A 13208-nucleotide genomic window follows, 5' to 3' on the forward strand; every position below is an offset into this window, starting at 1 on the left:
GTTTAAATTAGCTAAAGAGGATTCAATACGCCCATATATCACTCCTTGAACCTATAACTAGCATAAATAAAATTTTATTAAATTTTGAATTGAAACTCTAGATAGATCCTCATGACTCTTTCTAAAATGATATTTAATTTATTCACGCTTTTGAAGCGTTTTGAAAATGTTTTCGATACAAGCCCAAAGAAAATCCTAAACAACCCCAAAAAGGACACACAATAATCACAAACAGCCAATAGATACATCTTAGCACATGTAAAAATAGAAGTTGTATGAATCTAAGAACCCAGAAGTAGCAGGGGATAAAATCCACAATTTTCAGTTTATGGACAACTCAAAATTTTTAAGGGGCAAAATGAGACATGAAATTTGTCAGAGCCATAATCGATCCTAGGATAACCAAAAACCCTTTGCAATGTCAACGTTGTTTGAGGATGCAAAGTACAATAATAAGTGCTTATTTTGGAAATAAAGTTTAAAAAATATTATCTTTTGAATTTTTTATATTATTTTGCTTGTACTTTTCAAATTTCCAAGTTCCTCTAAATGTAACTAAATAGACCTAAATATATAGCTTGACTTGAGTAAGAGAGATTTTATCCCCTCATTCAGGGATAATATATACTCATGATAACTATGTTTGGAGGATATAAAATTTAAGAAAATAAAGAAAAGGGAAAGGAAAGGATGTCAATTATTTCATTAAAAAAAGGAAGGGAAAATAACTAAAGTTAACACATTTATATCAATTAAATTCTACCAACAAAGAAATGATTTGGTAAAAACACTCATTCCTTTCCCCTGTTTCCCTCCCCTCCCCTCCATAGTTGTTACCAGGCATACTTTTAACAGAACTCAAGCCAATTTGAGAAAGTACATAAATCAAAACATTTCCAACAATCATGTACAAACCACCGCGCTTGCAAAAATTTTCTTGATGATCAAAGTTTAACAAAAGAGCGATTTGATATAAATATTCAACGAAAGCAATTTTATAGCGTCTCAAACGCAAATTCGGAAAACCATAATTCTCTAAGTTCCTATCTTATTTGTGTAACAACCCGAATCAAGATCCTCTAATAAGACAAGTCTAATACAGTACTGAACAGGCCCCGCTTCGGACCTCAAATAGGGCATGCACACGAATACATTCAAATAACAAACTGAAACAGTAGCCTACAGTTCACGTCAACAAAGGAGAAAGAAAGAGTTCCAGAGATATCAGTAGCACTAAAGACAAAGCTGCACCATGCTTACAAGCGACTGATGACAGCCTCTACCTCAGCTGGGGAATATAAGTGGTAGGTTGGGGAAACCTTTGCAATGTCAACGTTGTTTGGGGTCACCTAACAGAATAAAAACAAAGGATTGGATCACAAACTAGAAGCACATACAACAAACAGAATATTGTTGGGGATAAAAATATCACTACCTTCTCTTCCATAACCTGCTTCAATATGGAAAGTGCTATGGTCTCAGCTTCTTGAAAAGTTAAATCCTACAGAAAAAGAAAGCATACTAATGAGTTATAACATGAGCAAGTGCAACAGAAAAAACAATGGAATACATTAGTTTCTCATATTTTCCTATTAAATGAAGATAATAGCTCGGTTCATTAACAAGACACTCTCATCCATAATAACAAAAGTCACCCAGCCTCTCGAAGCCTCCACTATCTAAGAGGAAGGTAAAGGTCCTATAGCAGCCTAGCAAGTACTGATAGACAAACCAATGACAATCTGGACATAAGTGAGCTCATAATTGTACTTCTGCATGTGCCTTTGATATAGGTAGTGTTCTAAGATTAGCAACTATATCTTGCCACATTGGGAGGTGAACTGTTTTCTAAATCATAGGGGTCAGTTGACTTGCTCACTATCCATATTGGCACATCTTGAGGTAAAAGGAAAAGAGGAAAGAATGGTATACCTTCCTCTCCTATGGCATAGCCAGGATCGATTACGCAAAAGAGGCTCTTTATCTCAGTATAACATCAGAAAACAACTAAAAGGTGAGAGTAATAATGGTATTGGACTTTTACTTCATTATAGCCATCACTTCAGGGCCTTTTAATGATTGCGTTAATGGAAAATAAAGATGCATCTTGTATTGAATTTGACAATTTACTATCAATGAATTAGGAAATTAATATCGAGGTATGTGAAAGTTCAAGACTACCAGCAACCTAATGACCAAATCTTACTTCCATACAAATGAGGCAAGTACCTTTCGATACTGCTCCTGCAAGGAGCTATCTGCACCTTCAGAACCAGAACCGATAGCCTTTGCGCTACACTGCCAGAACGTACCAGAAGGATCTGTGTAATATCTACATAACAAGAAGGAAAATAATGTAATTTTGTGTCACAGAAACCTCAAAAGCCAAAAGCCCAGAAACATGGACTAGGGCATTATGTAAATTATATTCAGGGAAAACTATTGGAACCAATAAAATTACAGAGGAATTTACACTTACAGGCTTGGTCCATTTTCATCATGACCTGCAATGAGGAGAGATACACCAAAAGGGCGAGACTGCACAAACACAATCATCCATCAGAAACAGATCTGCGATCAAAAGATTTTGTGTAGTCTAGCTTTAAAATGTTTATGAAGTTTTAGACAATTCATTTCAATAGGAGGCTAGGAGCAAGCAGCGAGCCATTTCCAAGAAGGAAAAATTAGATTCTACAGGCCTAGCAATAATAAACTGATATATAATGTCCCTCCAATGGCCATTAACAAAAAGAAATTTCATAATTTGAAAAATAAATACTACTTACCATTGACTCTTCATCTCCTTCCCCAAAACGAAGTGCGAGATCGCATAGAGCCTGTGTAGTCGACTCAACAGTCATTGGTTCACCATAAGAGAACCTATGATTCTATTTCAAATTGTATTAAAAAACAAGAGCCAAAAAAGAACTATTAGTCACCCCCTACTGCACTAATATGCAATGCCACATCATTGCAACAATATGAAATCATAAGTACCTGAGTCTCCACTCGTGCATGCTCAACAAGTGTGCGAGCATCAGCAATCAATCCACTCATAGCACATCCTATATGCTCGTCAATTTCCATGATTTTTTCAACACTGCTAGGCTCCTGAAAGAAAATGGAAGAATTAAGGCAATTATGACAGATAAACTTGGTGTTTATGCCTGAAAAATTTATAATTGCTGGCATTGTCAAAACATTATCCTTTAAGCATGTCAATAACAGCTTTCAATAGATAAATTTAATATTCTTTAATTTGAAATATGTATGCATCTCAAGCAAGGAAAAAATGTAGTCAGAAAGTGACCAGAAGAATGCTCTTCCAAAATTTAATAAACTGCAAGATAAGGTTGTTCCAAGATTCAAAAGACATATAGAGCACTTTTTCTTAGAACAGGTGATCGCTGACACCAAGAAACAATTCAACAACTTTACTTCCAAGCATGAACAATTAGCAAAAAACATATCCCTGAACTATCAGGAAGGCATATACACTAGAAAGCTAATGACAAATACCCTATCTACCAAATAAATTACAATTCCTAAAAGATTTTTTCTATACCTATTTGAATCATGTTAAAGAAAGAGGGGGGGGGGGGGGGAGGGGAAGAGTTAACAGCGTCGCTCATCTTATGACATAATATGAGCTTTTTCCTTCCATTCTCAAACAAATAAGAAAAGGATTAAATGATTTAGCACCTAATGGGGAACCTTCCCATGACTTGCAGATCTACAGAGAGCTACTTCACAACTTGGACAACTTTCATTGTCATTATATCTAGACCCATCTCTATCTGCTATAAAGAGCAGTGCCATTTACAACTCAGACAGTTCAAAAAATAGGCCAAAATACCACATGCAAGAGCAAATTGATTCCAGGAGTTCCTAAGTTGCACAGCTCCAGCAACCTAATTATTAATTGAATCCCAACTTCAAACTAAAGGACTACCCCCACCTCCACCCACCCCCCCCCCCCCCCCAAAAAAAAAAAAAAAAAAAAAAAAACCACACACACACACTCACAGCTCTGCAGATAGCTATATCACAGCTTGGACAATTTTCCTTATCAGTGTATCTAAGAAAATATTCAATAGAAAACTATGGGAGCTAAAAAATAGCCTAAGGTACTAGCTTGCTAATTATTAATTAATATCAACAGGTTCAACATTTTGCATACTAAAAACGGACGGGCAAAAAGGAAGTGATCCTAAGAACACAATGATAAACACTCAGTTAAGAAGACAGGGATACCAGCAATGGAGATGTGATACGCTTTTCCACAGCAAGCACAACACCATCCTTAGTCTTTATCCCAATTGCAGTAGAACCCAGCTGCATATTACAAGATGAGAAAATCAGAATCAAATCTCAGTAGTTTTACATAAGAGTATAATTCCTCCACAATCTTCTTCCACCCAACACTTCCTTCCTCAACAGGGAAAGAAAACACAAATAAAATAACTCTGAAAGGTGAATGATATACCTTGATAGCCTCAATAGCATACTCAACCTGAAACAATCGGCCTTCAGGTGAGAAGGTATTGACTCCTCTGTCATACTCGGTCCTTCATTCGAAACACACATAAAAAAAATTCAGACAGTTGGTACTGTTCAAGCGATAGAAAAAGGGTTTATAGACAGAAGGCAATCGTACCTAGTGAGGAACATCTCTATAAAGTGATAAAGTGACAACTACCTGCAATCATAAGCAAAATGAGGATCAGAGCACTAACATTGTTGTTTACAAATACAGGAAACAAAAGGAAAGACCTATAAGCACCTTAATATTTGGCATTTTGTACTTGAAGTAACTGTTTTCTAAATAACCTTTTCTCGTTTCACATGAAAAATCTAATATAAGCTCATCTAGCCACATATTCATAGAATGTAATCATATAAGAGTATAAGACAAAGCAAAAATCAAAAAAGGTTTGCACAAATACCTGTAATTAAAATAAACCCAACCCAAAAATCTACAGCCTTTAGTCCATAATCAACACAACACAAATCTAGACATTGGTGTGTCAACTACTAAATTAATTCTCCATTCACAACAATGTAAATTACTTTTAAATTAATCTTTATAGAATATGGCACATAGTATTAGTAAACAAGAGAGCAAAACAAAGAACAGGCCTTGCATTCAATTATTCAAATTACACCTTCAGGGAGCAAATTTTCATTCAGCTAGGCGCATTGAAACAATGCCATATCATTTGGCATATACCTAAATTATCAAATCCATCAATTATCACATACCGCACACATTTACTACAAAATTAACATTAGGGAAGCAAAGCTCAAAAAATTATTAACAATGCAAGAATACGTGATAAAATGCAGAAAAAGAAATGGAAAGGGTAACATTCCCGACCCAATGTTTCACAAAACACATTTTAACAGCAAGATACTCTTATGAGATTTCACACGAATATTAGACGATCTTTAACCCAAATAAAATTAGAGTTAATATCATTTTAAATTTTCCTCCAACTTAAAAAAAAATCCATAGCAGAAAACTAAATTAAAACCCTAACTCGCAGATTATAAGCTGAATCAAAGAAGCAAAGTTGAACCCTAGACCGTAACAGTCACTAAATGTTTGCACAAATTTACACGCATATCCTAAAAACTGAACCCTATGAATCAACTACACAACAATTTAATCATCGATGCATCAAAGTGAAGGATCAAACACGAAATTGAAAAGAAAACAAAATTGATAAGCTTGATCGAATGATAAGATCGGAGTATACGGAGAGAAAAGGCAGAAACTAACCTTGCACGGGCGGGGAATTCTAGAGAGAAAGAAAGGCAATGAGACTAAGAAATGAGATGGCGATGGAAAATGGACGATGGTGCTTTTGTTCAGTTCACTGCTCTACTATGTTTATTTTGCTTGGTTTTCTTTTTCTCCAAGCAAATAGACTTGCAAACTTTTTTGGAGAAGAGAACAATTTGGGGTTTTGGTAAAATTATTTTTACTTTTTTATTGTTGCTCAACGTTGGTCAGAATCAAAATATAAAAAAAAAATAATTTGATAAAAGTCGACTTTTAAATTAAAATGAAAAATTAGTTAGTTAGACTTTTTCATAAGTTTTTGGTTTGTTATATTCCTTTGCAATGTACAACTTTATTAAATTTTCTGACATATTTGTATAAATTAAAAAATTAAAATTTTAAAAATAAACTCTATATATTATATACGCTTTACTATAAACAGTTGTATATATATTATGTACATATCATATTTTACATTGTGCACACTATAATTATATTTATATTTATATTTTTTTATTTTGAATAAAAGAACAAATGGTTCATACCCTGGTCATAATACGAAATTATGAGTTTTTTAATAAAAAATAACCTACCAATTTTTGCTAACAAAAAAAATTATTACATAAGTTTATAGAGTTATGAAATATTATTACTATTAATAACAAACTTTAAAATCAAATATAAATATATAAAAATATGTAAAATTATGTTATTCATTTAAAGGACAAAAATATTTTTTTCTCATAAACAATATAAGTGACTTATATAAAGATAGCCACAACATATATCATATTAGAATTAATCATTGCATTTATGTAACCAAGAGTATAAATAACAAAAACAAATCCTAATAAAAGTATATTAAATTTTAACCATCTCAAAATATCCAATACACTAAATAATATTCATTTAATAAATAAAATTGAAAAATTTTTATAAATAATTGAAATAAATGAAATATAATATATAGTTTTCTAATGCATTAAGTGCGATTTGACCTAAAAAATAAGACAAATAATTAATAAGAATAATAATATACTCAAAATAAGAAAGTAGTAAGTCAAAGATAATTATAATAACAATGACATCATCTGATCATCATTTAATTTTAGAGAGGAAAATTTTAATGAGAAAGCAACACGTAAGCATTTTTAAAAGGTGATGATGTTGCCCGTATTTTGTTTTAGTATGTTATAGATAGATTATAGATTAATCCACTTTTCTTTTACAAATAATCAATTTTAATACTTAATTTTTACTAAACATATTCATATTGACTTACCCAACTAACTTAAAATTATGCCAACAAAAACAATAGACACCTTCAGGTAGTTAAAAACCTAACAAGTAACAACCATCTGTTAAATCTATCTAGACAATCTACTAAAAGAAAAGCAGACTATATCACATCTCACTCTATAAATTAAGTGACTTTCCACTTAAACTTTACTAGAATGACAACATTTATTTTTGAAAATTTTTGATAAGTGTTAAGATATCATATGATATGATGTGACAATTTAAAGCAACATAATATGATGACAATTCAAAATTCAAAACAATATACTTCCTTCGTTCCATAATACTTGCTACATTTTTTATTTTGGCAATTTCATATTACTTGCTACATTTCCTTTTTTAGTAATAAAACAATCATTTAAAGTTCTATCTACCCCTATTTTTATCCTACTCTATACTCTATACACTATAATAAAATACTATACTATACTCTATAAAGTAACCTAACAACTTATTTTTCTTTTTTATTTTTCAATTAATAATAATAAAATATTATACCCTATAAAGTAAACAATCAGCTACAGTGTAGATCAATCACTTTTCTTAATTCCCGCGCCCATACAAATGTAGCAACTATATCAGAACGGAGGAAGTAATATATTAACAATTAATGAAGTGACAATTCAAAACAATATAATAATCAATTAAGAAAACTTAAATATAAATAAAATATAAAAACACATTATTCCTAAAATTACAAATATTACATGATAACACATTTATATATAATTTTTGATCTAGTAAAAGATTACATAAAAAAAATAATTCTGTTACATCATGATGCAATATAAATGGCAATTAGTATTTTCAAGAAAAAATTACCTAGAATAATTTAATATTTTCATGATTTTTCTATAATAATCACACTTATTGATTAACAATGAATAATCTGAACTTTAGAAGGTATTTTTCTGGAGTAAACTTGGGTAATCCGATGACATGTTATAATAGTTACATCACTAAAATAGTAAAGTGAAAATTAATTTAACATTACAGAAAAAATTTAAAAATTTACATAAACATTATGAATAATAAAAAAATCATAAAATTTTTTAAACATTTTTGTACATTTTTTTATATTTTATTTTAATTTATATATTTTTTTAAATAAAACTTGCTATAGCAAGTCATCCAGTTACCGGGTTTACTCTAGGCAAATACCCTCAAAGTTAATCAATAGGTGGGATTAATGTAGGAAAAATCATGACTATGTTGGATTATTCTAGATAATTTTTTCTATTTTCAATTGATTACTGTTATCTTAACATTTAAATTTACTTATTTAATTAATTATTATTGTGATATTACCTTAATAACTCTTGACTTTTTGTTGATCTTGACTCTTAGTCAGAAGGTTGTTACAACTTTTCATTTACCTTGCTTAACCAACATGTAAGTAACTTCCCTAACCCTAAAGTAACTATTCACTCATCACTGTAACTAACGATGTCCTACCCTCAACTGCCATGATATCCATAAAGTCCAACCTATTCTCTACAATAACTGTTTCTTCATCCTTATAAATATAAGCGGTCATTCCAATTTAGAACGCTAAGTAAAAAATATCATACCGAAACTCTGCCAAAATCCCTACTCACCATCATCTTCATCAACCTACCTAAATACAAACAACCACTACCTTGATATTATATTCTTACGTTCAATTTATTATTGTTCATTCATCGATCTCATATCTCCGATCTGACTTGAGTGTCGGAGGAGTTTTCCGGAAGATCAACCCGGGCAAAGCTAACGTGTTACGTTGCAAGACTTCATGTAATTTCCACATAAGGATCACATCTCACTTCAACTTCGTTGACTGTTGGCTCTGATAACACTTCCACTTCAAGTATTTCAAATCGTTTTACAATCAAAACAATTACAATATACATATATTTTTTAAATCTGCCTTAATATCAACGTTTTTACTGCTGGACTTTAAAATATTTTGACATGAAATTTTATTTTTTTCCATATCTTCCTTCAATCAAGTAACTAAAATTAAGGGTTTCCTTTAAACCCTAACATTCATATACAAAATAATGAATTCTTAACTAAATTACAACAGTTTTTACATGATGAAAATAATAATCACCAAACAATTCGAAGAAATATTTCAAAATGCTGGAATGCTAGTAGCTTAGTACAAGTAAACATCTTGTACGCATCTTGTTCTTCAGAAATGGTCTGATTGTTGTTGTATAGGATTGATTCTTGACATGTCGTGTTAGCAGCTCTTGTTCGCCCTAAAAAGTTCAACCACTTGTGATTGAGTTTTTTAAATTTTTAGCAACTTGAAGGATCAATTGTACATCGATCAACCTCATAGTAAATGTACATTTGGTCAGTCTCATAAAGATAATCTCACCACGAGACCGTCTCATATGAGAATTTGCGTAAAACATAGGCCTAGGGCATAGGATAAGTTGACTTGTATTAACAAATTGAGTGAATTCATAGTGAATGATTTCATATGGGAATGAGAATGATTTGGAGTGTGAAATTTTATGATATATATCATGTCATTTTTATGGTATTAATAAAAGTTTGATCATAAAAAAGTTTTTTGTTCACAATTTGCTATTACTACCTAATATCACATTTTCAAATGGTAATGCATAGGAATGTATTTGATGAAAAAATGAGGTTGTTGAAGTAGAATAACACGATCATTAAATTTGTTAAGAGATATTTCTACTAAAATTACACTAACTTACTATTACGGGCATTATCATTTCCACTTTCATTATTTAATACTGATTATCAAATGGGTCGTTAGATTACTTGAAAACCTTTAGGAGAAGTTGAAGTCTTTGATTTCAATTCCCAAAATTAAGTGAAGTGAAAAAAAATTTTATTTTAACATTTTTCTCATTCGTTCAATCCATGGGATTTAATGGATTAAATGTAACAAATGCTTTATGTAAATGTAGCAACCTATGAAATATTTAGAATTTTTGCAAATACTCTTAATATAAGTGATTATTGTTTTAAGTATTGAGGAATAATTCTTTTACTAATAGTGTAACAAATTAATTGGAGCATATATAAACAATTTTAGAATTCAGACTATTCCAAGAAGACAAGTGGGGACTGTTCCATAATTCGCACCTAGACGGATATAGATGGCCATAAATGACATTAGTCCTTAACTAAAAATTGAGATTCAATTAGTGAGTAAATTAAGCTTCTATAAATACATTCCTTTGTTTACAATTCGTTATTCACCATAACCAAACACATTTATTTCACACAAATATTGAAGCTAAGTTATCATCATCTTCCATTCTCATTGAAAAATTGTTTTAGTTTTTGTGCCATTTTTCCAAAGGATTATAGAATGGAAAAGAACACATTGATAAACCTTTGGATAGCACACAACTATATTGTTCCATCACACAAAGGTCAGAGCATTGAAGATGCAGGTGAGGAACATTTTCTAATATTGTTGAGAAGGTGTTTCTTCCAAGATATAAAAAAAGATGATTTTACAGGTGAGGTAGATTCGATTAAGATTCACGATCTTTTTCATGACATTGCTCAAGATGTCTCGAGGAAGGAGATTTTTGCAGGAAGTAGTATCATACTAAGTGACAACCTACATAAAAGTATTCGCCATCTCTCACTATTCAACAAGGACATAAAATATGAAATTTCTTGTTTGGATATATACCTCGTTTACGTTCGTATCTTGATTATAGGTATTTTAGGCATATGGATAATTTTCTTGAGGAGAAATCAGTGAAAACTTGTAGGAACCTAAGGGCATTAAGATTAAAAATTAAAGACTTGTCAAGTTTAAATTACGTAGGTGAATTATTGCATCTACGATATTTAGATCTCTTATCAAATAAGGCATTAGAAGTGCTCCCTAAATCAATATCAAAATTATGTAATCTAGAATGCTTAATTTTATGTAGTTGTATTAAGTTAAGAGTTACCGGAAGATTTGAGTAGGTTGATCAAACTTAGGATCTTAGATATTTCAAGTTGTTTTAAGTTGATATATATGCCTAAGTGTATGGATAAGTTGATTTGTCTTTATAGACTGAGTTATTTTATGGTGGGTGGTGAGGATAATTATGCAAGTTGGTCAGAATGGTTTTTGGGGTTAGAAGAGTTGAAAAATCTTAACAATCTCAATGGTGAACTTAGAATTATGATAGAGTGGCCTAAAATGTAAGCCAACTAGAACAAGAACACAAAAACATTTTTTTGGGAACAAGTAAGGCATCTCAGCAACACAGCATTAACAACACAACAGTAACCAACACATCAACAAGTTTCAAGTTTAAATCCTTTTGATTTTGGACATATTTTGGGATCTTGAACATGAGATGTTTCATATCTAAACAACACATTAAAAAGTTTATGTTGTTTACAATGAAACATTTGTACTCATATTTACATAGTTGAAAAAATTGGTTGTTTTCAGTACTCTCAGGTACAGTTGTTTTTTTTCAAATCATTGAGTGAAAAATCGAACATCTTTGTGCTTTAAGTGTTGGAAAACAATCTAACCCCCGTTTGTTTGATTTATAGTGGCTAAAAACTGCTCTCACTTACAAATCACAGAGCAATAGAAAACAATTCATCAAAAAAATGTTTAACTAAAAAATCATCACCAGTCAATACCAACATGCAACCATAAGAACAGAAACTCACTTGAGAAAAGACCAAGCTTATCAAGCCAATCCTCTTCTTCACAATCAGTATTTAAAAAAACAACATCAATGGAAGAATATTCACGATCAGCTCACAAATCCACCCCAGGTGTGTAATTGGGTTCACCCTCAGAGTCAAGTTATCTTCCCCACTTTAATCTGTCTCAATAGAAGTTGAGTCATCAACATAGTAATCAAAATATTCTTCCTCAAATGACTTCAGACCAGATCTAGAATTTTCATCATTAAACCCCTTCAACTCAATCTTCGTAGGCAATTTCAAAGGGGATTTAAGGATTCTCAGAAGTAAAGATGTAGGCGAGTTAGGATTTTTCAAGGGTGAGTTCAATGGCGAGTTAGGGTTCTTCAAGGGTGAGTTCGTAGGCGACTTATGGATCTTCAGGGGTGATTTCAAAGGCGACTTAGGGTTTTCCATTAGAAGAGAGAGAGGAACACAAAAGCACAAAAGAAGAGGGAGAAGAACACATAACCCAGATAGTGGGATCTTAGAGGAATACAGAGATTGGGAAATAGAGAGATGAAGAAGAAACAACCCAGATTAAGGGTTCTTAAAGGAAGAACACGAAAGCACAAATGGGGATGGGTAGGGTTTAGGGTTAATAAAGGGAGGGAATGGTTAATGGGTGGATAGATTAATTAGGTTTAAGTTGTTTTGATTAATGAAAAGAGAGGTCAATTAATAAGGGTAAGTTAGGATATAATTGAAAATAACATGAACCCACTAAGGGCATAAAGATCAAAAAAGCATACTCAAAATAGAAATGGAACAATTAGTGTAACTTGACCATAAAAGCTTGACCATAAAAGGAAATAGGATGCATAAGAGGAATAGGAGGGATTATTATTATTATTATTATTATTATTATTATTATTATTATTATTTTAGGTGTTACTAATTATTATTTTCAATTAATAATAATAATAATAATAATAATAATAATAATAATAATAATAATAATAATAATAATAATAATAATAACTTTATGAAACCAAATCAAATCAAATCAGATCAGATCAGGTCACACTAGGTAAGACTAAATAAGAAAGATTCAGATTAGATCAAACTCAATCAGACCAGATTAGATCAGACCTTAGTAAATTCAAATCAGATCTAATCAGATCAAATGAGGAGAACAGATCCTTACTAAATGTGAAAATTAGAGGTATTCATTTAGGTTATGAGGTTAGTTTCGGGTTAATTAGTAATTTCTGATCAATTTAAAATTAGTTCTTGTGTTCATTTGATTTTTACATAATTATAAATTAATTTTTAAGGTCGGGTTAAATCAAGTTCGATTACAAGGTCAGATAACTGTCGGGTTGTCACGTTTATTTTAAACTTTTGGAGATAACTAACAAGTGATCAAGTACGTATATCGGGGCTTCAATCATAAAGCTTAAGCTTATATATCCTCCGATATTATGTCAAAAAATCAACA

At 31.3% G+C, this 13208-nt stretch overlaps 1 protein-coding gene across 1 annotated transcript; it reads right to left on the reverse strand.

Annotated features, from left to right (window-relative positions):
* Positions 1-906: 906 nt before the first annotated feature.
* On the reverse strand, positions 907-5983 carry LOC130806926 (proteasome subunit alpha type-5). Its single transcript, XM_057672177.1, has 10 exons — positions 5783-5983; positions 4658-4699; positions 4487-4568; positions 4255-4335; positions 2998-3111; positions 2787-2888; positions 2480-2538; positions 2230-2332; positions 1436-1501; positions 907-1349 (listed from the first exon to the last, which is right to left on the reverse strand). Exons 2-10 carry the CDS (start codon positions 4669-4671, stop codon positions 1257-1259), a joined length of 714 nt encoding a protein of 237 aa, XP_057528160.1. The 5' UTR covers positions 4672-4699; positions 5783-5983; the 3' UTR covers positions 907-1256.
* Positions 5984-13208: the final 7225 nt, after the last annotated feature.

Source organism: Amaranthus tricolor, chromosome 2, assembly GCF_026212465.1.
Source record: "Amaranthus tricolor cultivar Red isolate AtriRed21 chromosome 2, ASM2621246v1, whole genome shotgun sequence".
Lineage (NCBI taxonomy): Eukaryota > Viridiplantae > Streptophyta > Magnoliopsida > Caryophyllales > Amaranthaceae > Amaranthus > Amaranthus tricolor.